Below are 27,923 nucleotides of genomic sequence, written 5' to 3'. Positions count from 1 at the left end.
GATCAACAAAGTTAAAAATTGTCTCTTTGAAGAAACTAATAAAATTCATAATTTTATTAGGGAAGCTGATTAAGATAAAAAGTGAAAGAAGGTATAAATAACCAGGAATGAAAAGGGAATATATGAATATACATCTAAAGATATTAAAGAGATCCCAGAAAATAAAGGAAGATAAAAAAAAAAATAAATACAAAATTAAAGGATTGTAAAGAAGAAATAAAACTGTCATTATTTGCAGATGAATTATAAATTCAATTTATAAATGAAATCATAAATGAAAATCCAAAAGAATTTACAGATAAAACACTGGATTTAAAAAGTAAGTTTAGGCCGGGCGCTGTGGCTCACGCCTGTAATCCTAGCTCTTGGGAGGCTGAGGCGGGCGGATTGCTCAAGGTCAGGAGTTCAAAACCAGCCTGAGCAAGAGCGAGACCCCGTCTCTACTATAAATAGAAAGAAATTAATTGGCCAACTGATATATATATAAAAAAATTAGCCGGGCATGGTGGCGCATGCCTGTAGTCCCAGCTACTCGGGAGGCTGAGGCAGGAGGATCACTCGAGCCCAGGAGTTTGAGGTTGCTGTGAGCTAGGCTGACGCCACGGCACTCACTCTAGCCTGGGCAACAAAGCGAGACTCTGTCTCAAAAAAAAAAAAAAAAAAGTAAGTTTAGTGAGGTTGCTGGATATGTAAGATATTAATATACAAAAATCAATGCAGTTCCACATACAAACAAATAATTAAGAAATAAGGAAAATAAAATTTTTAAAAGATTCCATTTATAGTCACATAAAAAATTCAAGTACCTGGGAATAACTCTAACAAAATATGTGTAATATTTATATATATATATATATATACACACACACAAAAAAAAGAGAAAAAGCCATTTTTAAGAGAAACCAAAGGAAACCTAAGCAAATGGAGGAATATACCATGTTCATGGATTAGAAGAGTCATAATCAAAAGATGTTAATTCTTTCCAAACAGATCTATAGAGTTAATACAATTCCAAACAAAATCACAAGTTTTTTTGTAGCCCTTGACAAGCTAACTGTAAAATTTATATGCGATGTGGAAAGGGTAGATGTTGATCAATGTGTACAAAGTTTCAACTATACTGGAGGAGTAAGTTTCAGTAATCTATTGCACAGCCTGGTGATCACTGTTAATAATGATGTATTGTATATTTCAAAATTGCTAAAAGAATAGATTTTTAACATTCTCACCACCAAAAAAATAAGTTGTTGAGGTGATGGATATGTTAACTACTAGCTTGATGGAATCTTTCTATAATGTATACACAGATCAAAACTCCACACTGTACCTGATAAATATATACAGTAATTATTTGACAATTAAAAAGAAATAAATGAAAATATCATTTAAGTGAAAGAGGACTGACACAAAGGCCATGTAGTATGATTCCAATTACAGAAAATGTTTACAATAGGTAAATCCATAGAGATAGAAAATAAAAGTGGTGGTTTTCTCAGGGGTTAAGAAATAGAGGGAATGAAGAATAACTGCTAATGGGTATAAGATTTCTTTTTTGGGTGATAAAAGTATTATAAAATTAGACAGTGGTGATAGTTATACAACTCTGTAACTATACTAAAAATCACTGAATTATACATGCTAAAGGGTTAAATTTTCTGGTATGTGAATTATATCACAACGCTATTGTTTAAAAAACAAAGAAAAAGAAAAGAAAATGTACATGGAACAAACAAGACATTCTGGGAGGGGAGAAGGTAGGAGAAGAGAGTGGAAAGCCTTGCTCTATAGAATACCTAGACTTGGCTGGGCGTGGTAGCTCACGCCTATAATCCTAGCACTCTGGGAGGCCGAGGCAGGTGGATCACTCAACGTCAGTAGTTTGAAACCAGCCTGAGAAGAGCAAGACCCAGTCTCTACTAAAAATAGAAAGAAAATTAATCGGCCAACTAAAATATATAGAAAAAATTAGCTGGGCATGGTGGCGCATGCCTGTAGTACCAGCTACTCAGGAGGCTGAGTCAGAAGGATCGCTTGAGCCCAGGAGTTAGAGGTTGCTGTGAGCTAGGCTGACGCCATGGCACTCTAGCCCGGGCAACAGAGTGAGACTCTGTCTCAAAAAAAAAGAAAAAAAAAGAATACCTAGACTTACTATGAACCTACAGTAAGTAAGAAATGTGATATTGGCTCAAGGATAGATAAATAAACCAGTAAGATATAACAGAATGCCCAGAAATAGACAACAGATTCATGTACAAATGGATCTTGATTTATGATAAAGACAACACTCAAAACAGGGATGAAAGGATGGTTCTTCAGAACTCTTTAACTGAAATACACTTTTCTAAACATTCCCATTTATCATGTAAAGTGCTAGTCGGTTTAGTTAGATACTATTTCAACTAAATCTACAGAGCTATGTACAATAAGAAACCCCTGACCAGCCATAGTGGCTCATGCCTGTAATCTGAGTACTTTGGGAAGCCAAGGCAGATGGATCATTTGGGGCCAATAGTTCTAGGCACTTTCTCTACAGGAAAAAATGTTTTTAATCAACCAGGTGTGGTGGCGCATGCCTGTACACTAGCTACTCAGGAGGCTCAGGCAGCGAATCACTTGAGCCCAAGAGTTAATGGTTTCAGTGGGCAATGGTCAGGCCACTGTACTCCAGCCTGGGTGACAGAACAAGTCCTGTCTCTACAAAAAATAAAAGAAATCCTACCTGCAATCTATTCACTTTTTGCGCTTCCTTCAAAGATACCATATGTCCTTTGTTTTCCTGTACCATCATTTGCACTTGATTTTTCAGTTCCTTTACCTCCAGTTCCTTCTGATTAAATACTACTTCATCAGCAGCGAGAGCACACTAGGAGGGAAAGAAGGCAGAAGTGATAATCACTACAGAATACCCAAGAGAACCCACATGATACCAAAAAATGGTGCTCCGACGATAGCTTGATGATGTCTCATAAAATTTTCTTATTCTTTTCCTTTTCAGTTGTTTCAGATTTCTTTCTAAGAAAAGCAGAAACAGTTGAGAGCATCTATCATTGCTGTAACATAGGAATTAATTACCATGAAGACAGGAAGATTTTCTTGACTTTTATTTCCTGCATATGAAAACCAGTTATTTAGGTTCTCGAGTACACTCTATAAGATTTTTACAAGTTTGCTAAAATTGCTATGAGATTTAATGTGGGTTTTTAAAAACCAAAGCAGTCACATTTTCCAAATTGACATATAAGATATAAGAATACATTTGGGCATTTAAATAAAGTATATTTACAGATTTTGTATACTTACACTATGAAGAGATATATTTTGAAGATGTCTAAAAATAGAGTTAAATAGTTTTACTTTTTAATTTCTGAAGAATTGTGCCTGGTTTTTAGTAAACTTTAGATATGTAAATAATAATTATAAAATAATTTTAAATTAAATAAACAAAGAAAATTATCATTTGTCAAGGGCCTACTTCATTCCACCTACTGTTTTGGTATTTTAAAAGTCTCAACGAAGAGACATGACTCCCTTTTCATGAAGAAACTGAGGCACAGTAATATTAAAACCTCTTCACAAGAAGATACAACAGATAAACCAAACTCCTGAGATTTGACCCTAGGGACTATCTGGATCCAAAGCCTGTGTTCTTTTCACAGAGCTACAGGGAAAGCCGAGAATGAGTATATGATTTACAAAAAGTGTTCACTTTACAAATGAAATTTAATTCATAAAGCCAGGTGGCATGAGAGCAGATAGGCCCCAGCAATGGGAACCCATGGACTGAGGCCAGCCTTGATTTCTTTCACCGTTTCATGGTGGGGTTTTGGGTAAGTCCATTCTTTTCTCTGCTTGGGATCCTTAAATCACTAAAAGAGAAAGCATGAAATTTCAGCTTGAGATAAAATTCAAAATTTCCTATGTCCATTGCCTTGAAAATATTCATATTATCTTTCTCGGGATAAAATTAGTTGCTGATCAGGAGAATTAACTGCTTTTCTTAAATCTGAAAAACAAACATTTATTTTTAAATTAAAATTAAAAACTACCAAATGAGGAGGGTGATGATGATCCTGATGGTCCTTATAATACTATATGGTTATAAAACCTATGTGACTTCTCTCTTCTATAATTAATTCTCATCAGCTAATATCCTCTTTCTATAGGCAACTAATCGAGAAGGTTAAAACATAATTGCTAGGCCGGGCGCTGTGGCTCACGCCTGTAATCCTAGCTCTTGGGAGGCCGAGGCAGGCGGATTGCTCAAGGTCAGGAGTTCAAAACCAGCCTGAGCAAGAGCGAGACCCCGTCTCTACTATAAATAGAAAGAAATTAATTGGCCAACTGATATATATATAAAAAAAAAATTAGCCGGGCATGGTGGCGCATGCCTGTAGTCCCAGCTACTCGGGAGGCTGAGGCAGAAGGATCACTCAAGCCCAGGAGTTTGAGGTTGCTGTGAGCTAGGCTGACGCCACGGCACTCACTCTAGCCTGGACAACAAAGTGAGACTCTGTCTCAAAAAAAAAAAAAAAAAACATAATTGCTCTCTCAGTTCTGCATATTTATATACAGGGCTGAGAAAAGAGAATATCCTTGCTCCTCTTCGCTCAGACCTGCTAGTCCCCTAGCCTAGCAATCTCCCTAAGCAGCTGAGTTTACAGAGCTGCCTTCACAATAACACCTGAGTGTGAGCTACTGTGTTCAATCCCTTAGCTGCCACTGGGTACAAACAGGCAAGTGAAAAATAAATGAGAGGTATGAATAGTAATAAGCTAACATTTATTGAGCCTTACTACAGGTTAGGCATCCCTCTCATTGTTTTATGGGAACTAATGCTTTAATATTCACAACAACTCTATGAGGTTGGTATTATTGTTTCCATTTTACAGATGTTGAAATGGAAGCACAAAGAGGTCAAGTATTTGTACAAGGTAATAAGCAAAGGAGGCAGGATTCAAACCTAGGGAGTTTGGTATGCATGTCCTTAACTACTATGTTATTTTGTCTGTGACAGAGAACAGAAAAGGAAGTTTAAAAAACAATTCTTTAAAGAGACACACAAGGTGAGGAATAACAGCAATCATTTCTCCATTTGCTATCCAGTGGTACACAAAGATTACTAGTCTTGCAAGATTCCAAACAAAAAAGGGAATCCATATTTTAAAACTGGGTGACACCAGGCCAGATGTGGTGGCTCACACCTGTAATCCTAGCACTTTGGGAGGCCAAGGCAGGAGGATGGCTTAAGGCCAGGAGTTTGAGACCAGCTTGAGAAAGAGACCCCCATCTCTACAAAAAATAGAGTAACTACTAGCTGGGTGTGGTGGCATATGCCTGTAGTCCCAGCTACTCTGAAGGCTAAGGCAGGAGGACTGCTTGAGCCCAGGAACTTGATGTTGCAGTGACCTATGATGACGCCACTGCACTCTAGCCTGAGCAACAGAGTGAGGCCGTGTCTCAGAAAATGAAAAAATAAAAAAATAAATTTAAATTGGGGAACACCAAATGTTATGTCTCTCACTTTGAGATTCATAATATTCATTAGCACTTTCAAAGTTCTGAGAAGTCTTGCCATTAAAAAACCTGTGTGCTTTTTGCAATCTATCGGTCCCCAAAATAATCTCATCATGGTACCCTTTTTCAGCAAGACTGTTAATATCTCTGGGAAAGGCCAGGTGCGGTGGCTCACGCCTGTAATCCCAACACTCTGGGAGATAGAAGAGGGCGGATCCTTTGAGCTCAGGAGTTTGAGACCAGCCTGAGCAAGAGGGAGACCCCGTCTCTACTAAAAATAGAAAGATAATTGGCCAATTAAAAATATATAGAAAAAATTAGCTGGGCATGGTGGCGCATGCCTGTAGTCCCAGCTACCTGGGAAGCTGAGGCAGGAGGATCGCTTGAGCCCAAGAGATTGAAGTTGTTGTGAGTGAGGCTGAAGCCCCAGCACTCTAGTGGGGGCAACAAGAGTGAGACTCTGTCTCCAAATATATATATATATATATATATATATATATATATCTGGGAAGTCATAATCTAGAGTACATAATCTAGAACAAATTTAAATTTAGTTTCCAACAAATGGAGAGGGGAAGTTACTACCCACCCTGCCCACAAGCAGGGCTTCCAATTTCAGCCACCTTAGAAGCATGAAGGAAAAGTGCTTCCTATTACCAACTCCTACATGCTTTCAATTTAAGCTTCCAATTACCTGAACTTCCTGTTCCACCTCTTTCTTATACTAATGAGTTAGTGCCTGCTTTACCTAGGCAGTTACTACCTTTCAAAAAAACACTCCCCCAAAAACCCAAAACGCTAAAGAGACTTAAAAGGTATTACCTTAAATGCTTATATTTAAATATTAAAGCCACTGTAATAAAGTAGCAGTTATCATGGTGTTCCACAGAAACCCTTTTGGCATGTCCCTTAGAGGCCTTCAGGGGTGTCCATGAAGTCAAAACTATTTTCATAATAATACTAAAACAATATTTGCCTTTTTACCATGTTGACATTTGCACTGATGATGCCAAAGCAATGGTGGGTAAAACTGCTGGCTCCTCAACATAAACAAAGGAAGTAGCACCAAACTGTACTAGTAGTCATTCACTGTCAGACACTCACAGTATAAACAATTGCCAGTTTCACTTAAGAATGTCTCAGTGAGGCCGGGCGCTGTGGCTCACGCCTGTAATCCTAGCTCTTGGGAGGCCGAGGCGGGCGGATTGCTCGAGGTCAGGAGTTCAAAACCAGCCTGAGCGAGACCCCGTCTCTACTATAAATAGAAAGAAATTAATTGGCCAACTGATATATATATATAAAAAAAAAAAAAAAATTAGCCGGGCATGGTGGCGCATGCCTGTAGTCCCAGCTACCCGGGAGGCTGAGGCAGAAGGATCGCTCGAGCCCAGGAGTTTGAGGTTGCTGTGAGCTAGGCTGACGCCACGGCACTCACTCTAGCCTGGGCAACAAAGTGAGACTCTGTCTCAAAAAAAAAAAAAAGAATGTCTCAGTGAGACCAAGCATGGTGGCTCACACCTGTAATCCTAGCACTTTGAGAGGCAGGGGTGGGAGGATTACTTGAGGCCAGGAGTTCAAGACCATCCTAAGCAACAACATGAGACCCCATCTCTACAAAAAATTTTAAAATTATCCAGGTGTGGTGGTACACACCTATGGTCCCTGCTACCCAGAAGGCTGAGACAGGAGGATCACCTGAGCCCAGGAATTTGAGGTTTCAGTGAGCTATGATGACACCATTGCACTCTAGCCTGGGTAACAGAGCAAGACCCTGTTTCAAAAGAAAAAAAAAAGTAATCCTAGCACTCTGGGAGGCTGAGGCGGGCGGATTGCTCAAGGTCAAGTGTTCAAAACCAGCCTGAGCCAGAGCGAGACCCCGTCTCTACTATAAACAGAAGGAAATTAATTGGCCAACTAATATATATAGAAAAAAAAAATTAGCCGGGCATGGTGGCGCATGCCTGTAGTCCCAGCTACTCGAGAGGCTGAGGCAGGAGGATTGCTTGAGCCCAGGAGATTGAGGTTGCTGTGAGCTAGGCTGACGCCATGGCACTCACTCTAGCCTGGACAACAAAGTGAGACTCTGTCTCAAAAAAAAAAAAAAAAAGTTTTGGCGAAGCAATAAACATTACTGACTCTCAACCCAGAGTATGTGTTTCCATGTGACAAAATGGGAAGTATTCATAAAGTATTTCTCTGGCATAATGAAAGGTAAAAGTTATCTGTTGGAAAAAGTACTTGTACAACTGAGTTGCAAGCTCAACTAGCTACTTATTTCATGGAGTACTATTTTTCTTCTAAAGAACAACAGAGAGACCATGGTTTTTCAGACTTGGATATGTGGCAAACATTTTTTTTGAAAATGAGGGCCCATGATTTCAAGGAAAACAAAAAATAGTATTTGTTGTGAATGATAAACTTTGGGTTTTACACAAAAATTAGACTTTTGGCAAACATTTCTACCACTGTAAGCTTGACAGCTTCCAATACTTAAAGGAAGTTGCTGGTGAGATCACTAATGATATTAATGAATGTGATTTTTTGATATTGTATAATGAAATGTGTCACCATTTGAAAGATGTGCACCCTTAGTCCACAAATATTTTTCAAATGATCAAATGCATAATGATTCAAAATCACATGTGGATAAAATATCCATTCAAAGTATGAGATAGAGACTGGTAGATTTCAATATGTAGATCTTAATGTAAGCCGGGCGCGGTGGCTCACGCCTGTAATCCTAGCACTCTGGGAGGCTGAGGCGGGCGGATTGCTCGAGGTCAGGAGTTCGAAACCAGCCTGAGCAAGAGCGAGATCCCGTCTCTACTATAAATAGAAAGAAATTAATTGGCCAACTAATATATATATAAAATTAGCCGGGCATGGTGGCGCATGCCTGTAGTCCCAGCTACTCGGGAGGCTGAGGCAGCAGGATTGCTTGAGCCCAGGAGTTTGAGGTTGCTGTGAGCTAGGCTGACGCCATGGCACTCACTCTAGCCTGGGCAACAAGGGAGACTCTGTCTCAAAAAAAAAAAAAAAAAAAAAAAAAGATCTTAATGTAACAAAATAGTTTCAAATCCTAGAGGTTGAGGATTGTTAGAGGCCAGGAGTTCCAGACCAGCCTGGGCAACATAGTGAGACCTCATGTCTTAAAAAAAAAAAAAAGAAAAGAAAAAAGAAAAAGAAAAAGAAAAAGAAAGAAAAGAAAAGAAAAGAAAAGAAAAGAAAAGAAAAGAAAAGAAAAGAAAAGAAAAGAAAAGAAAAGAAAAGAAAAGAAAAGAAAAGAAAAGAAAAGAAAAGAAAAGAAGGAAGAAAGAAATTTCCACTTGTTGAGTTTTGGTGTAGCAGCAAAGAATAGTATATACAACTATGTGACAAAGTTATTAAAATATACCTCCCTTCCAACTGCAAATCTATGAAGCTGAATTTTCTTCACAAATTTCAACTAAAACAACATATGGTTATAAATTGAATGATGAAGCAGATATGAAAATCCAACTGTCTTCTATTAAAGCAGACATTAAAGAGGTTTGCAAAAATGTAAAACAATTCTACTCTTAAAATTTGTTTTACGTTAGAGAATAGTTATTTTTCATGGGAAAAACAGTTCTTTATATTAACATGTAATCAGGCCATAATTGTTAGTTTTTAATGAATTAATAAATAGCTTAAATTTTTTCAGTTTTAATTCTAATATTGTAAATATCAATAGATATAACCCACATAAATAAAACCTCTTTGGGGAAAGCTTGATTTTAAAAGTATAAAGAAGTCCTGTTCCCTTAGTTTATTAAAAAAAAGAAAAACTAAAAAAATAAGGCCAAGTGTGGTGGCTCATGCCTGCATTCCCAGTACTCTGGGAAGCCAAAGCAGGAGGACCACTTGAGGCCAGGAGGTCAAGACCAGCCTGAGCAACATAGCAAGACAAAAAATCAAAAAAATTAGCCAGGTGTGATGGTAAGCACCTGTAGTTCTAGTTAGTTGGGTGGCTGAGGCAAGAGGATCAATTGAGCCCAGGAGTTTGAGGCTGAAGTGAGTTATGATGGTGCCTCTGCATGCCAGCCTGGGTGACAGAGCAAGACTCTGTCTCTAAAAAAAAATAATAAAATTTTAAAAATAAATAAATAAGTCCTGGGATCAAAAAGTTTGAGAACTGTTGTAATAGAGGGCAATATAAATAGCTTCTTTATAATACTTCATATAAAAAGGTTTTACAGAAAGCCATGTTTTTAATTACATGTTTTCCTATTTTAAAAAACAGACTCACAAAATTCAAAACCATGTTACTTAAGGAACAACAGTCCTTAGATAAATAGGACCACCCATTTGCTTACTAGATTGCAAACTCCCAGCAAGCAAAACTACAGCGTGTCCTGTTCTCAACTATTTCCACAATCTTCATGAAATAAATGTTTTCTGAATGAAAAGTGGGGAAATGTAATTCTAAACTCAATATATGTATATACAATATGTATACATGTACATACCTACGTTGATTAAATATCAACAAATATGTTGATTTGTTTCTCAAGAAATGAAGTGATTTTTTCTTTTAAGAACCACTGACCAGGGTAGGGGGGAAGAACCACTGACCAGTAGAGGAAGAAAAACTTAGTAAAGTATAACTTAATTTTGTTTCTGAAAATGTGTTTCTTTTCATCCTCTAAATTGACAACCAGTTCCACAAGATTCTATTTAATAAATATAACAAATAAATTAAAATACATGTTAACTAAAGGAGAAAGACAGATTAGCCAAGAAAGGTATAACTGTGAGGATATATAACGAAGGATAGTGAGGGTAGAAAGAAATAGAGTAAGGGAAAGAAAGGCAAACGAGATTCTACATATAATTCTTTTAAAAACCTGAAATGCCAAAATGACTTAGAATTTACTTGTCCAAATAAATTTAGTCTTTAAACAAGATACTCATAAAAGTGATGTCTAAATGTATTAAATTCTCACATGTACCCCAAAAATGTATATAACATGTTTCAACAACAACAAAAAAATTAACACAAAAAAGTGACATCTAAGTACCTGGCATTTTTTAAGCTCTCTTTTCAGTTGGAGAACTGTAATATGCTGTGGTCCTTCTTCCAGGTTTCCAATGGCTCGGTTTTCTCGAACTGAGGTGAAGACATCCTTCCTGATCTCCTGGGTCATGTTAAACCACTCCTGCAGCTTGTGTTCCTGCTTTTGGTTTAGTCTGACAGCATCTTTTAAGTCCGCCAAGAAGGTAAAGGCTTCTTCTATACAACTTTGGTAACCCAGACATTCTCCCTGTAGCTGAGCTACTTGTTCTTCAAGAGAATGGATTTTATTTTTATCAGGAGTCCCCTCTCGATGGATCTGGCTAGTTTGGCTGACACTAGTCCGCTGGCTTTGCAAAGCTTCTCGAAGCAACTTAATCTCAAATTCCATTTCATCCATACGGTCTGAATCAGGGCTGAAGTTTACAGTGGGTTTGTTTCTAATGTTCCGTGCTCTGTTGGCATATTTGAGAGAATTCAAGGACTCATCAAAATCTGAGGAGGATGGGCTGACACATGTGATCATGACAGTCTTAGCACTGCCTCCCAGGGAATCTTTCAGAAGCCGGGTAATTTTAGCATCCCTGTATGGAATATGTGAACTCTTCCTGCGTGGGTCTCCAAGAGCACTAATTACGTTGCCTAAAGCCAGCAACCCACTGTTGATTTGAATGGATTCTTTGAACCGTTCACCAGTATTCCCCGTTTTGGTTACTCTTTCTGATCCAGCCAAATCCACAAAGTGGAACTTTGAGACAATATGCCGACGGGAATACCAAGATCCATCTTCAGGTGCCTTTGTATTTTTCTCAACTTGACAAATGCTGATTGTAAAAATTGCATGTGATCTGCTGGAATGCTCATTCATTTGAGTGGTACCTGTATGTCTGGCTGCATTACCCATCTCCAGAAGACTCATCACTTCATCTGCACTCTCTACATGACATTCCTTGGCCCCAACAATCACTTAAAATGCAATAACAAGTTTATAAACAAGGCTTTCATCAAAATTCAGTATAGTTACATTAATCACACAACAGTTATCATTTGCTAAAAAGCTTGGCCAAGATAGTCCCTTTAAATAAAATCAACAGCATTTCAAACAAAAAGAGTAACATCAGTAACATCATTAAATAATTTTAGATAATCTCCCAAAGGAACTATTTTGACAGCACTCATTGTGATCTTAAGACTCTAAAGCATATAATTTTTTGAAAAAACAATCTAGCTTCTTTGAAGTCACATATCACGCTCAATTCTTTGAAATATGACTGACAAGGCCAGACACAGTGACTCATGCCTGTAATCTTAGCACTTTGGGAGGCTGATGTGGGAGGACTGCTTGAGCCCAGGACTTTGAGACCAGCCTGAGCAACATAGTAAAACCCCGTCTCTACAAAAATTAAAAAAAAAAAAAAATTAGCTGGGTGTTTTGGTACACCTGTAGTCCCAGCTACTTGGGAAGCTGAGGCAGGAGGCTTACTTGAGCCCAGGAGATTGAGGTTGCAGTGAGCTATGATGACACTGCACTCCAGCCCAGGAAAAAGAGTAAGACCCTGTCTCAAAAAATGAATGAATGAATGAATAAATAAATAAAATTACTGACAAAAGAAAAACTCTTTATTCCAGCATTTTGATTTGTAAAGTCTAACAGATTAATTAAAAGATAATAGATTAAACATAATTCAAAAGAGTTAATCATTAGTAGATTAAAAGAATTAATTAGAAATAATTAAATTAGGTTTTTTTGTTGTTTTTTTGAGACAGAGTCTAACTCTGTTGCTCGGGCTAGAGTGTCATTGTGTCAGCCTAGTTCACAGCAACCTCAAACTCCTGGGCTCAAGAGATCCTCCTGCCTCAGCCTCCTGAGTGGCTGGGACTACAGGCATGCGCCACCATGCCCAGCTAACTTTTTCTATATATTTTTAGTTGTCCAGCTAATTTCTTTCTATTTTTTAGTAGAGATGGGGGTCTTGTTCTTGCTGAGGCTGGTTTCGAACTCCTTACCTTGAGCAATCCACCCACCTCGGCCTCCCAGAGTGCTAGGATTTTCAGTTGTTTTAATAGTAAAGCCATCCTTAGCTTTTAAGTTTTTTGATATGTGGAGTCATAATCAATGATGAGTCAAAAATTCAATACAAATAAAGTTCGTTATTCATTTCAAAAACAGATATGGCCTACATAATAACAAAGTGCAAGGTAACAGATGAGATGACAACACGAAAAAGGAAAGTTTCTATTTCAACAGTAGAGTAAGAACAAAACATAACCTAATAAGCTTACTAACTGCATTATTTGTTTATATTCAAAAATATTTCAAAGAGAAGTAGGTGGATTTGGGCTTTGAATCAGAGCAGTGAAGGTCCTGATCTCGAATTAGTGCCATGTTGCTTCTTCACTAAGATCCTGTCATGTCGCTATTTATTCAAAAAATAATCATTTCATTGACATTATTTCTATCATGACACTTTTTTAACAACCTAACTCACTGAAAGTACCTTCCCACAAACAAGGAGTAATATGATACCGTGTTTCCCCAAAAATAAGCCCTCCCCATAAAATAAGCACTAGCAGGATTTGTAAGCATTTGCGCAATATAAGCACTTCCTGAAAATAAGACCTAGCGATGGGCGTGGTTACGCAGCGTATCTGCACAACCCATGCATTTCGTCCCTAAACGGTAAAGTAGCCCTTCTCATCTGCCCCATTGTGACAGCTACTATCCCACAGGTGACCAGAAAGGTGTGGGTAGCCCCACCAACAAGGTTAGCTCCCCTTGTCAGGTCCCAGCCATCCTGTGTGTGCTACAAGTTGAGGCTTTTAGGGAAAAAGAACACATCCCCTGAAAATAAACCGTAGGGTGTCTTCTTGAGGAAAAATAAATATAAGACCCTGTCTTATTTTCAGGGAAACACGGTATCAGAATTTATAGAATATGCAATATAACTATAAATCATATTAAAACTTTTATAAAATTTTTCTAATGTTAGGCTGTGAGTACTATGCTTCTCAAACCCAAATCACATGATAGCTTTATGAAAAAATAGTGACATGGGGCCAGATGTCTGTAATCCCAGCACTTTGGGAGGCTGAAGTGGGAAGATCACTTGAGGCCAGGAGTTCGAGACCAGCCTAGGCAACACAGCGAGACTGTCTCTATAAAAAAATTTTAGGCCGGGCGAGGTGGTTAATGCCTGTAATTCTAGCACTCTGGGAGGCTGAGGTGGGTGGATCATTGGAGCTCAGGAGTTCAAGACCAGCCTGAGCAAGAGCGAGACCCCATCTCTACTAAAAATACAAAGAAATTAGCTGGACAAGTAAAAATATACAGAAAAAATTAGCCGGGCATGGTGGTACATGACTATAGTCCCAGCTACTCAGGAGGCTGAGGCAGAAGAATTGCTTGAGCCCAGGAGTTTGAGGTTGCTGTGAGCTAGGGTGATGCCATGGTAGTCTAGCCCAGGCAACAGAGTGAGGCTCTGTCTCCAAAAAAAATTTTTTTTTAAATTAGATGGGCATGGAGGCATGTGCCCGGTGGAAATAATGTCAGCTACTTGGGAGGCTGAGGCAAGAGGATCGCTCCAGCTAGGAGTTTGAGGTTGCAGTGAGCTATGATCACGACACTGCATTCCAGCCTGGGTGACAGAGCAAGATGGTTCTTCTAAAAAAAAGAAAAGAAATTACACATAAACAGAAAAAGAAATCTGGAAGGAAACACACCAAAAAGAGAAGATACTATTTCTAGGTTCTGAGATAATCTTTAACTTTCTTCCTTATACTTTACTGTTTTCAAAATATTCTATGATGAACATATTAGCTTTCAAATCAGAAAAGCAGACATTATTCCTTAAAATATCTGCATTTTGACCTTCCCATTTTCAAACAAATGCATATTAGTTAATGAGATTAACAAGTTACTATCACCAAAAGTCAGAACTTTAGGAGCACAAAGAACATGTAAATGTCAACATGGAAAAGCAAAAACATAAACTCTAACTTAAAATTAAAAAAGGTGTGCTGGGACAAAAATCAAAGAGGAACAAAGTTCCTAAAGGAAAAGCCATCCCCAGTCATGGGATAGATCTAGGAGGAAAAAAAGATACAAAAACAAATTTAGCCTGTATCACAGTTTTACTTGAGGTCAGGCCACAGAGGGACAATTTATAAGAAATCAATATCTTGAATTACAAATAAATAATTTCATCTTACCAATCTATCTGAACTACTTTTTCATCTGAGTTATTTAAATAAGATTGATAATCAATAACCCACTCAATTTAAAAGTAAATTAAATTCATTTTGCTTCTATATCTGTCTTTAAAGATTCCTAAAATATATACAGAAACTGATATAAACTGAAGGCAATCAACTTAGTGGGCTACCTGTGTTTCCTTTTTCATCTTCTCGGATGTGAAGATCCTTCATAGATGTCTCCAATTCTAAAAGATCTCTTAGTTCTTCCTTGTATACTTCTATATAAGATACTTTTATATTAAAGTCAATGCTAGGATGTTCAGAGATGGTTTGAAATATTTCTTGGATAGCTCGAGGAATGATACCCTTTTGACCTTCCACAACTGAAGCTGAAAATTTAGAAAAAAAATGAATATCTAGAAATTAAATTTTAAGTAAAGCTACAACCCAAAATTTACAGTTAATACATTATTTTCTTACATTTCTATAAAATATTTTTGAATCACAACTACAGAATTCATAGGTAAAAGTTTTCACATGCATCCCCTTAGGATTTGTTCATGCATTTATTCAACAAATATTTATTTAGTACCTATTATATGCCAGGCACTGTTCTAGGATTCTGGGAACCATCAGTGAACAAAACGGGGAGAAGAAATCTCTGTCCTTATACAAAAGACAGACAATACAAAAAAAAAAAAAACACAACCAACTGATAACTGAATTATATGGTATATTAAAAGGTACTAAATGTACCTGGAGGAAAAAATAGGCCAGGGTAAAGGGACTGAAAGTATGACTGTGCATAGGGTGGGAAGTACTCACAACTTTAAATAGGCATAGGTGGGCATCACTTAGAAGCTGACATTTGAGCAAAGATTTAAAAGAGGTGGTGGAGGGGCCCCATGGATAGCTGAAAAAAGTATCCCAGACAGAGGAAACAGCCACCGTGAAGGCACTAAATTCATGCCTACGAGGCCATAAACAAGGAGGCCATAAACAAGGAGGCCAGCATGGCTGTTGCAGAGGGAGCAAAGGCAGAGTGACAGGAGATGAGGTCAGAGAGGTGGCAGAAGCCAGTTCATGGAGTTCCTTACAAACCACTGTACACTTTGGGTTTTAATCTGAGTGAGATGAGAGCCACTGGAATAGAGCAGTAACTTACTATTGCTTGAGATTTTTAAAAGACCACTCTTGCTGCTGTATTTTACAAAGGTAGAAAGAAGGAGACCATTGAGGAGGCTATTGCAGTAATGTGGGAGTCAAGTGGTAGACAAAATGGTGGCTCCCACCAGGATGGTAGCCAGATTCTGGATTTATGCTGAAGGGAGAGCTATTAAGATATCCTGACAGATTGGATATGGGATGTGAGACAAAGCGATTGAGTCAAGGATGACTCTAAGGTTTTGTCTTGAGCCACTGGAACTGCCATCAACTTATATGGGAAGGATGGGTACTGAGTTGGCTTGAGGGGAAAATGTCAGAAGTTCAATTTTTAACCTACTAAGCTTGAGATGTCTATTAAGCATTCCTTAGGTTGAATAGGCAGTTGAAAATTGGAAGTCAGCTACATATATATAGTATTTAATGTCATGAGAGTGGGTGAGATCACCAAGAAAGTATAGAGGCAGAAGAGAAGAGCACCAAAAGTCTAAACCCTAGGGCACTTCATTTATTGGTTCACTTATAAGGAACCATCAGTTATGTAGAAGGAAAACCAAAAATGTGGTGGTCTAGACACCAAGTGCAGAATGTACATCAAGTCTGCTGATAGGTGTAATTGGTTGAAAAAATGAAAAAAAAAGTCTGCTGATAGGTCCAGTAAGATGAGATATGAGAACTGACCATTGGATTTAGCAAAGTAAAGGTCATTTATCTTAACAAGTACAGTTTTAATGGTAGTGGAGGTGAAAGTCTACATAGAGTGGATTTAAGAAAGAATGGGAGGAGGAGAACTGGACACAAGTCACAGATAATATCTTCAAGGTTCCATTGCAAAGGAAAGCAGAGGAGTGAGATGGTAGATGGCTGGGAAAGTGGGTAAAGAAAGGGTTATTAATTGTTGTTTTTTGTTTTTTATAGAGATGGGGTCTTGCTATGTTGCCGAGGCTGGTTTCAAACTTCTGGCCTCAAGTGATCCTCTAGCTTTGACCTCCCAAAGTGCTGGGATTACAGGCATGAGCCACTGTGCCTGGTCTATTAATTGTTTTAAGAACAGCAAAAGCAGGCCAGGCGTGGTGGCTCACGCCTGTAATCCTAGCACTTTGGGAGGCCGAGGCGGGCGGATTGCTCAAGGTCAGGAGTTCGAAACCAGCCTGAGCGAGACCCCGACTCTACCAAAAATAGAAAGAAATTAATTGACCAACTAAAAATATATATACAAAAAAATTAGCCGGGCATGGTGGCGCATGCCTGTAGTCCCAGCTACTCGGGAGGCTGAGGCAGTAGGATCGCTGAGCCCCGGAGATTGAGGTTGCTGTGAGCCAGGCTGACGCCACGGCATTCACTCTAGCCTGGGCAACAAAGTGAGACTCTGTCTCAAAAAAAAAAAAAAGAACAGCAAAAGCAGATATATCAAGCATTCTCTCAACTTTTAATATTACTAACACCAAAATACTTCTAAAATTATCATTGCAATTGATGATAAATTATATTCACAATAATCTAATCACTATAATTATTCACTGTTTAAAATACCATGTGGGCAAAGATTTAAAATTTTATAATGCCTAGTTTTCTCAAAGATGTGAACAAACTGGGTCCTTTAATATACTGTGAGAATGTAAAATGGTATAGCCTTTTTGGAGAAACATTAATATCAATAGTATCAAAAATTTAAACATGATCAGCCTTTAATTCAGATATGGTCCTAAAGAAATACATATGCACATACCCAAAGATGTTATATAAGGATCAGTAAAGATTGATTATAATCGTGAAAAAATTCCAAACCACCTAATAAATCCATTAGTAGGAGAATGTATAGTTAACAATGGCATAACATGTACCCACCATTAAACAGATATCTAAGTGATCTATGAAGTAAAAAAAGCAATTGCATAGCAAATCTCATCTGGGTAAAAGAAAAAATATATATCTATGCAATTAATATTTTTGAAAAAGTATACAAAAAACTTAATGGTGGTTACCTCTGGGCAGTTAAAATAGGGAAAGAAAAGAAAGAAAAACTTTTACTTTTTATGTTAATTGTAATATTTGAATTTTTACCATTAGAAATAATTTTTAAATATATAGTTTAAAAATAAACTAATAAATACACTGTAGAAAACTGGAAGAAGCATAAAACAAAGAAGCTTACAATCAAATGACAAGACAACCCAATAAACGAAATGATGTTTACATAAGTTTAAAGCAAAAATAAAAGATTTTATAAGAAAATATATTTAAAAAGTTCCATGAATGAGATAGGTATAAGTGGTACCAGTGAAGTCCAAAGCAGGTAGGTGTAGTAGAAATGTCCACTTTAATATAAAAAGACAAAACTCTATTGGGTGGTATTTTTATTCCATAAATAGGCCATACTATTTAAATATTTTACCTTTCCAAATTTACTAATTCACTGTTCATTAAATACTAGATCCAGGAAGGTGGCCCTTAGCTCATAAAAAAATCTTTCAACACAAAGGGGTAACTGCCCCTGCCCAGTGGGGACACTGTAATAAAAACGTTGGTGCTTTTAGACAACGTATAATTTCTGAAACAGAAAAAGCTGTAAAAAAAACCAGGAAATTCACCCCAGGTAAGACCAATCTATTTCACAATCCTTTGCACTAAAATATCTTTCTCTTTAGTTCATTTATCATGGTCTGCGTGGAATCCTAATCACTACAGTGCAAATTCATTTATGTTAGCAAGATCCTTTTTCTAAAAAAAATCCTTGTATCATATTTCTTCGCACCAAGCCAAGAGCATCTGTTCTGAGATTTCTGGGTAGGGTGGGAAAGGTGCAAGGAGCTTGAGGGTAGAAAGGGGTAAGAAAGGGCACAGAAGAAAGTCAGAGTCTGGAGGCAACAGAGGACGTGTGTAGAAGAGATGCAGAAAGGCCAGGAATGAGGAAGGGGACACCTCCACACCTCATCTCCTCCAACACTATCTAAGCCAGCTTCCACAACCACAACACAGACCAGTACAATAAAATCATGAGTGAACATCTATTTATGCCCTACTTTGTTTCAAAAAGGACTTTAAAGAAGCTTTATAAAAATGTGTATGAGGGGACTCACACAGATGCTTTTACATCAATGTTCACAGCAGCATTATTTACAAGAGCCGAAAGGGGGAAACAAACCAAATATCCAACAATGGAAGAATGGATGAATAAACGTGGTATATACATACAATGGAACGTTATTCAGTCATAAAAAGGAATGAAGTTCTGATAGATGCTACAAGATACTAAGTGACAGACGCCAGATATAGAAAGATAAATATTGTATGCTTCTACTTTTATGAAATATCTAGAATAGGCAAATTTGAAGAGATAGAAAGTAAATTAAGGGTTACCAAGGGATGTGGGAGTGGGGAGAGTTACTGCTAAACAAGTACAGAATTTCTGTTTGGGGTGATGAAAAATTTTGGCAATAGTGGTAATGACTACATTAACACTGAATGTATTTGATGCCACAGAACTATACACTTAAAAGTAGTTAAAATGGTAAATTTTATGTTATATATATTTATATATATATATTTTTTATCACAGTTTAGAAATTACTAAAGGCTGGGTGTAGTGACTCACACCTATAGCCCCTGCTGCTTGGGAGGCTGAGGTAGGAGGATCACTTGAGCCCAGGAGTTCAAGACTGCAGTGAGCTATGATCACACCACTGCATTCTACCTGGAGTTGATAGAGTAAGGCCCTGTCTCAAAGAAAAACTGAAAATAAAAAATAAAATTAAAAAACAGTAAAAAAAAAAAAAAAAAAAAACAAGTGTATTTGCTGGCTTTGGGTTTACTGAAAAATAAAAATAAAAAAAATAAAAAAAAATAAAAAAAAAAACAAGTGTATAAAATACAACTTAAAATAAGTGGAAGGTAAAATTGAAACTTAAAGTTTCTGCAGGCTGGTTTAGAAATCTGCCCACCATTTTTGGCATGGTTTCATGGAAAATATATTCGAAGCAACAAAAAGTTGGCTTACAAATGAACCTTAAAAACAACTTGCGTCCAATCTTCCAGTTGAAGATAACCAAAGTTTAGATTTAGGGCAATAAACATCTGAAAATCTAAATCTCTATTAACTTTGATGGCTGTCTTTCACCTAATTTAAGATGCAAGACTACCATCATGTGGCAAGTAAAGGAAACTGTAGGTTTTATCCAATACATACAGAGAGAAAGGGAAAATACTTTTTAAGAGCTTCTAGAAACTAGCCAATAGGAAATGTCTAAACCCTTACAAACTACAGTATAGATAAGCAATCTAAATTAGCCAGAATATGCAATTGACCAGAAATGGCTCATTTATTCCTTACATCACTGGATAACAAAGTACAATAAATCAAAAGACTTACCAAAAAGCTGAATTTCAAATATTTATAATAAAGCTTCAATATGTATTTTGGTAATCTAAATATCACATTTGCAATATTAGTCTTATATTCCTAAAATAGACTATTTCAGAGAGAAAATTTTTAAAACCTCAACAGCCATCATTTAGCTGTTATCTGGTATTTAAAGAGTACACAAAAGGTTTTGGAAAAGGTTATGCCTTATAAAGGTCAGTAAATCCAAGGTTCTGGAAAGCAGGAAAATGAATATTAGCTTAAATAACCATCATATTAAAAAATAAGAGATTTTCATTCTGCCATAGTGCCTGGCATGATACCCTAGACACTGCAGATGCTCAATAAATATATATTGGGGGAAAAAAAACAATAAATAATTTGCATGGTCAATAATCAAACAGCAGGCCAGGTGGGGTAGTTCACACCTGTAATCCTAGCACTTTGGGAGGCTGAGGCGGGAGGATTGCTTGAGCGGAGGAGTTCAAGACCAGTCTGGGCAATAGCCAGACCCCCATCTCTACAAATAATAGAAAAATTAGCAAGGCATGGTGGTACACGCCTGTAGTCCCAGCTACTCTAGAGGCTGAGACAAGAGGATCACTGGAGCCCAGGAGTTGGCAGTTACATCGAGCTATGATGACACCACTGCACTCTAGCTCAGACCCAGAACTGGTGTCCTACATAGACAATCTGAGAAATACAAAATGCTTGCTAATTTCACTAATATACCAAGAAATGAATATTACTTTAAACAAGAAAGTATAATTTTTCACCTATCAGATGGAAAAAATTGAATTTATATGTTACTAAGTGACAAGGCTATCAGCAAATGGCTTTCATACTTTGGTGGTGGGCATTTAAACAAATACAGCCTTTTTGGACGGTAATTTGTCACACTGATCTAATCTACGTTTTAAATGTGCCTACTCTTTGACTCAACAAATCTGTCTCTAGGAATCTATTCTATAGAAATACTAATACATGTAAAATTAAATGTACAAAGATATACACTGCAACTTTTTTATAACACTAAAAATCAGAAACAAGGCCAGGCCCAGTGGCTCACACCTGTAATCCTAGCACTCTGGGAGGCTGAGGTGGGAGGACTGCTTGAGCTCATGACCAGCCTGAGCAAGAATGAGACCCCGTCTTTACTAAAAATAGAAAAATGAGCCAGGCATCATGGCGAGAGCCTGTAGTCTCAGCTACTTGGGAGGCTGAGGCAGGAGGAGTTTGAAGTTGCAGTGAGCTATGATGGTGCCACTGCACTTTACCCAGGGCAACAGAGGGAGACTCTGTCTCAAAAAAAAAAAAAAAAAAAATCAGAAAAAACCTAAACATTAATACTGGAATGGATGAACTACGATTCATTCACCACACTATGTAAATTATACAGTCAAAAATGAGATGAATTTCTATGACCCAAATGGGAAGAAGTGAAATGGTATTTTATACTATTAAATGTAAAAAAAAAAAAAGTTACAGAACCACAGGTATAATATCTCATTAAACAAACAAAACAAACAAAAAACCCCCAAAAACTACATGTGTGAGTAATATGGCTACTGTGTATTATACTGGTATTTCTTGGGGCCAGATGAGCTTTTCACTTGTTTAATTTAATTTCTTATGTACCACCTGCAACCCTTTCTATAATATACATTAATTTTTAAAAAACTAGAAAGAAAATACCAAAACTGTTCTTAATGGTGGTCTATTTCTTCTGGTATAGAGATTTTAAGAGCAGTTAAACTATTTTATAACAGGCTGGGCACAGTGGCTCACGCCTGTAATCCTAGCACTCTGGAAGGCCAAGGTGGGTGGATCATTTGAGTTCAAGAGTTCGAGACCAGCCTGAGCAAGAATGAGACCCTGTCTCTACTAAAAAATAGAAGGAAATTAGCTAGACAACTAAAAATATATAGAAAAAATTATCTGGGCATGGTGGCACATGCCTGTAGTCCTAGCTTCTCGGGAGGTTAGGCAGGAGGATCACTTGAGCCCAGTAGTTTGAGGTTGCTATGAGCTAGGCTGACGCCACAGCACTCTACCCCAGGCGACAGAGTGAGACCCTGTCTCACAAATATATATATATATATATATGAACAGATAACTTTAATAACTTTTTCCCTTATAGAATTAAAATAGTATTCATGGCTTCTTAATTAAAAACCAGTAGCGCTATAATTACACCAACCTCTGAACATTTTATAATTCCTATTGGCATAAAGCACACACTAGGTCAGTGAGATTATAAGACATTTGCCAATCAAAAAAAAAAGGCTACAAGAAAAACCACAGCTTATATAGAAAAACTGAATTCTTTTTATTGTGAGATCCTAAAATAATCTAGTATCTGTAATCTCCTAATCCTGTAGAACAGAGATTTGTAAAAATTGGGGGTAGTGGGCTCTTTAGGCCTTTCCATTTAATCTTTGCAATAAGGACTTCCTCAAACTATACAGTCACCTTCTGAGGCTCCCCCACATCCATGCAAGTAATGCGAGAAGTTTCTAAAAGTCACATATTTTACATTTGAGAAGTAGAAAAATGAAAAAACACTGAAAGCCATTACATATATAAAGAATACTAACTAAAATTTTAGACAATGATGCCTGTGTGCAATATTCAAAAGTTTGCTTTTAGTAGAAAAATACCAATACAGTCAACAGTCTCAACAGAGGACTTGGCTTTCAAACCCACTTCACCACTAGCCACCTAACTGGACAATCTCTTCGTCTCTCCAGGCCTAGGATCCTCGCTTATCAATGAAGAGAAATGATTTCCAAGGTTCCCTCCAGTTCTATAGGAAAGCCTATGATTCCATCTTTTCCAAGCCTTCTTACTCTGTATGATTCCATTAATATGAAGTCCTTGAACAGGCAAAAATAATTTATGGTGGAAAAAAATCAGAACCGTGATTGCCTCCAAGGGTGGGTTGATTGGGATTGTTTCTATCTTTTCCAAGATGGAATTACCAGCAGCAGAAATTATATCCTAATATATTCAGTATCTGGCTAGAAAGTGAAAAAAAATAAAAGACATTTTAAACACATAATAAATTTCTCCTACTACTCCTAAGTCCTGGTTTCAGGACTCTTAATATTTATAACTGACTTGTTAAAGGATGCAAAATCTAATGTTAACTCATTTGTCTCTATTACAATTATGTTCAAAATAACAAGGGTTGAACACACTTAATTAAACTTCTTTCTTTATGCAAATATTATGTAATCATAAATTAGATTTCTTTACGAAACATCAATATTTAAGAACAAATCTTTCAAAGATATTATGATCATATTTGATTATATTATTCATTCTTTTATTATTCAACCAATATCCTAAGCACCTGTGTCAGGTACTGTCCTATTTTAGCTTCTTTCTAGTGTTTGACAAAAAGTCAGAGAGTAATCTTACCAACATGGCCTCCTCCAATGGTGTATGTCTTCCCAGATCCAGTTTGTCCATAGGCAAAAACAGTTGCATTATAGCCCGCAATGAGTGACAACACTAGGGGCTTTATACACATATTATAAACTTCATCTTGAGTTGAATTTTTGCCAAAAACAAAATCAAAAGTAAAGACTCTATCTCTCCCAATGATAATTTGCTGGGTGTTTGGAATAACTCTCACACAAACTTGATGATTATGAAGAACTTCTTTGCAGAGCAGAGGTCTAATTCTTACGGCAACTTTTATTGGTATTTCTTCCATGGCAGCTTAGATTTTACTAAATAGATTTTCTACTTAATGTTCAGAACGTAAGTGTGAGAAATATCCATTTTACATAAGATCTGGACTTCTGCATAATGAAATAAAAAACAAATTTTAATTATTGACTCCTCTTATCCAATAAACTAACCATCTCTAAAACAAAGTCAATTAGAACAGGTTTTGTTCCAATATAAAAGTTACAAAGAGTAAATCTGTCTCATAAAGTACATCATTTCAGCATCACCTTTCTTTCCAAAAAAAAAAAAAAGAGAAAAAAAATAAAGTACATCATTAATTTATAGATGAAATTATATGATGTCTTGGGCTTGCTTCAAAATAATCTAGGGGGTGGAAGCCATGAGTTGGTAAATGATGAAGCTAAGTGATAAATACATGGGATTTCATTGTGCCTTTATTTCTACAGTGGTAATGTTTTCCAGTTCATTAATCTAAACACTGAACAATTAGGGAGTTAGAAAATTAAGGCAAAGAAATAACTGAGGAATTATACACCTGTTAAAAGCAAACATTAGGCCAGGCACAGAGGCTCAAGCCTATAATCCTAGCACTTTGGGAGGCCAAGGCAGGAAGATCACTTGATCAAGAACAGTCTGGGCAACCCTGCAAGACCCTGTATCCACAAAAAATATTTTTAAAAATTAGCCAGGCATGATGATATGTGCCTGTAGTCCTAGCTACTCAGGAGGCTGAGGTAGGAGGATCACTTGGGCCCAGGAGTTCAATGTTGCAGTGAACCATGACTGTGACACTTCCCTCCAGCCTGAGCGACACAGTGAGACCTTGTCTCTAAAAAAAGAAAAGACAGATCATAATAAGTTTTTACAAGAGTGCAGAGAAACTGGAACTCTCATACACTGCTGGTGGGAATGTAAAATGGTACAGCCACTTTGAAAAACAGATTGGCAGTTCCTCAACAAGTTAAACACAGAGTTATCATTTGACCCTGCAATTCCACTTCCAGGAGAAATGAAACACGTGTTTGCATAAAAATGTGTACACAAATGTTCACGGTCTTGGTAGGATAAAGCTTACACTACACAAAAGCTAAAAAAGGTAACAAATGAGTAATCTATGATAATGCTTATGTGCATATGATGAAAAGTAATCAGTCTGAGGTTGACGCTAGGCTTTTTGGAGATGCTGAGTCCTGAAAACTATCATTAAGTAACAGCAAACTACTGTGTGTTTTTTTGTTTGTTTGTTTTGAGACAGAGTCTCACTTTGTTGCCCAGGCTAGAGTGAGTGCCGTGGCACAGCAACCTCAAACTCCTGGGCTCAAGCAATCTTCCTGCCTCAGCCTCCCAAGTAGCTGGGACTACAGGCATGCACCACCATGCCCGGCTAATTTTTTCTATATATATTAGTTGCCCAATTAATTTCTTTCTATTTATAGTAGAGACGGGGTCTCGCTCTTGCTCAGGCTGGTTTCGAACTCCTGGCCTCGAGCAATCCGCCCGCCTCGACCTCCCAGAGTGCTAAGATTACAGGCGTGAGCCACCGCACCCAGCCAAACTACTGTTATTTCATAGCAGAAATAATATTTTAAGCACTACTTGCTATGGAAATATTGATATATTAACATTTAATATTCACTAGCCTTTAAACACCCTGCAGCAGAACTTTGCATTTATAATTCTGTGCCTGGATAGTCAGAAGAGGATCACAACAAAAAACATTTACTCTACTAAAAGCCCACTGAGAGTAAAAAAATACCAGGTCTCTTGGGCTGTAAAAATCCCAAGACAGAGGCAACAAACTACTATTAATGGCCAAAACAAAGGGATACACCAAACCTTGGCAGTTGTAATCATTCTAATGCAATATTGCATTTAAAAAATACATGCTCATGTGTACGGTAAATCCTTTCTTGGATCCTAAAGGACTCTACAATCAATTGATACCAGTAACTTTTCAAAACTGTAGGGATGCTAAGTTGATTCTTCCAAATGTCTCTGAACACCTACATTTGAAGTTATCATACAGATTAACTTATTTTTTTATGCCATCACATTAAAGCAAAAGTCATGGGCTATGTTAAGCCAAACTAACTGCTTCCAGTGAATGTGCTAATAAAAAAGGTCAAATGTAATTGGGATATTTTTACTTTTTTGGTTTTTATAATGGTAATATCTATAAACAATTTAGATATAAAGGTAATTGAAACTCATCTATTCTAACCATTAAAAAATAATATGTTGGGGTCAATAAAAGAAAAAATTTTTCAAAGAAATAATAATGGTCCATAAATACGTGGCTTGTTAAACAATCAATATACAAGTTTTTTTAACAAAAAATCGATAGCACTTAAACTTCTTGAGATTCTGATCAATTATAGTCCCTTCAGATTCTGATCAATTGTAGTCGTCAGAAACATGCACGTCACCAAATGCGAAAAACGGTGAAATCTGATTGGCTGGTAATATTTAGGCATACTTAATGAGTTTCTGAAATCTGAGCAAAAGCAAGGTCAGTATTATTTAATCCCTAACGCCATGTCATTGATCAGGAATAGGTGTCTCCAAATACCGTTGCCATCCTGTACCCCGGCTTCTTAGAAAGTAGTGGTTGTCTTAAACTTGTGCTTTGTTAATAATTAATATTTACATTAAAAAAACTTCCCAGAAGATGGATAGTGAATCGCACAAAGATTTCGGAAAAGGCCCCAAATGTGTAAAAGGTAAGGGAGTCAAGAAGGGGAAACAACAAAGATTTTAAAAGTTGGAGGGGGTTGTGTTACTTAAAAGGTGTTTCAAAAAATAATCTGGGCTCCCTTTCTGTTTCTCCATTACCCCCGCCTATGAGGGAGGGGGCTTTCGGACTCGCACAGCACCTGAGAGCACCAAAGTTTCACCCTCTACGCTGGGAAAAGGAGGCCCGCGACCAGACGAACGTCCCCCCTCAGGGACGGGGCCTCCCCGCGCCTCCTCCACCCGCAGTGGGAAGCATAGACACGAGAGACGTACACGGGACCCCCTCGGAGGGGCTCGGTCCCGCGTTCCGTCGCATCCCAGGTCCCCGGACCCTTCTACCTCAGGAAGGGGCGCCTGCCCCCGGCCGCTCGCCTGGCTCCCAGCGCCGACCCTGGGCCCCAGAGGGCGCCCTCCTCGGCCTCGCCGACGCCCCAACCGCTCCCCTAACCCACCCCGCGGCAACCCTGACCCCTGGCCGACGCCGCCTCCTCCCAACGGCGGGCCCGGGGCACGGGCGCACGGGAGCCGCGGGCCGGAGGGCGCCCCAGTTCCCCGCCCCCGCCCGGCCCGGCCCGGCCCGCGGCGCACTGACCGGCTCGGGAAAGCCCCGGTCTCTGGCGGCGAGCGCAGGACTCCTCGGTTTCGCTCTGCCGCGCCGCCGCCGCCGCCCGCGCCTTTTGTTGTTGCCGGTTCTCCCGGCAACCGGCGAAGGCCGCAGCCCGACGTACCCCGTCCGCCCGGCCCCGCCCCCGAGCCAGGCCACGCCCCCGAGCCCGGGCGTCGCGAAGGGCCGGTCTGGGAGCTTACCTACTGACACTGGTAGTGTCCCACCAACCGGATGGGACGGGTCTGGGAGGGCTGAGCGCACGCAGCTTTCCACAGGCTCGTAATGAATGTGAGAGCGATTTCACACTGCATTTCAGTATCCTAGCTACCAATTCAGTTTATTTTTATTGAGGTAAAATCTGTGTAACATAAAATGAGCCATTTCAAAGTTCACAATTCAGTAGGTGTAGTACATCACAAAATGTGCAACCATCACCTGTGTGTGTGTCTGGTTCCAGAACATTTTCATCAGCTCCTCACCCAAGAAAATCCCTGGAACCAGTTAGCAGGTTCCCCTTTTCCTTCAGCCCCTGCCAACCCCTAATCTACTTTCTAATTCTATGGATTTACCTATTCTGGCCATTTGGTATTAATGGAATCATATAGTATATAACATTTTGT

At 38.2% G+C, this 27,923-nt stretch overlaps 1 protein-coding gene across 2 annotated transcripts in view; it reads right to left on the bottom strand.

The window, feature by feature from the left end:
- KIF27 (kinesin family member 27) overlaps positions 1-27,424 on the bottom strand; it is a 78,569-nt gene extending 51,145 nt beyond the window's left edge. Inside the window, exons 1-5 of one of the 2 annotated variants that reach the window (XM_012779819.2) lie at positions 27,289-27,424; positions 23,688-24,073; positions 14,929-15,129; positions 10,554-11,512; positions 2,720-2,863 (exon numbers count right to left, since the gene is read on the bottom strand). In XM_012779819.2, coding sequence (XP_012635273.1) covers positions 2,720-2,863; positions 10,554-11,512; positions 14,929-15,129; positions 23,688-23,985 — 1,602 coding nt within the window. In that variant the 5' untranslated portion in view covers positions 23,986-24,073; positions 27,289-27,424. Of the gene's footprint in view, positions 1-2,719; positions 2,864-10,553; positions 11,513-14,928; positions 15,130-23,687; positions 24,074-27,035; positions 27,128-27,288 lie in introns of those variants that run through there. The other variant, XM_076008583.1, reaches the window with a different exon arrangement.
- Between the last annotated feature and the right edge of the window lie 499 nt (positions 27,425-27,923).

The sequence above is a fragment of the Microcebus murinus genome, chromosome 12 (genome assembly GCF_040939455.1).
Source record: "Microcebus murinus isolate Inina chromosome 12, M.murinus_Inina_mat1.0, whole genome shotgun sequence".
Lineage (NCBI taxonomy): Eukaryota > Metazoa > Chordata > Mammalia > Primates > Cheirogaleidae > Microcebus > Microcebus murinus.
The sequence above is the reverse complement of the archived record's forward strand: the minus strand, read 5'-3'. Positions and strand labels throughout refer to the sequence as shown.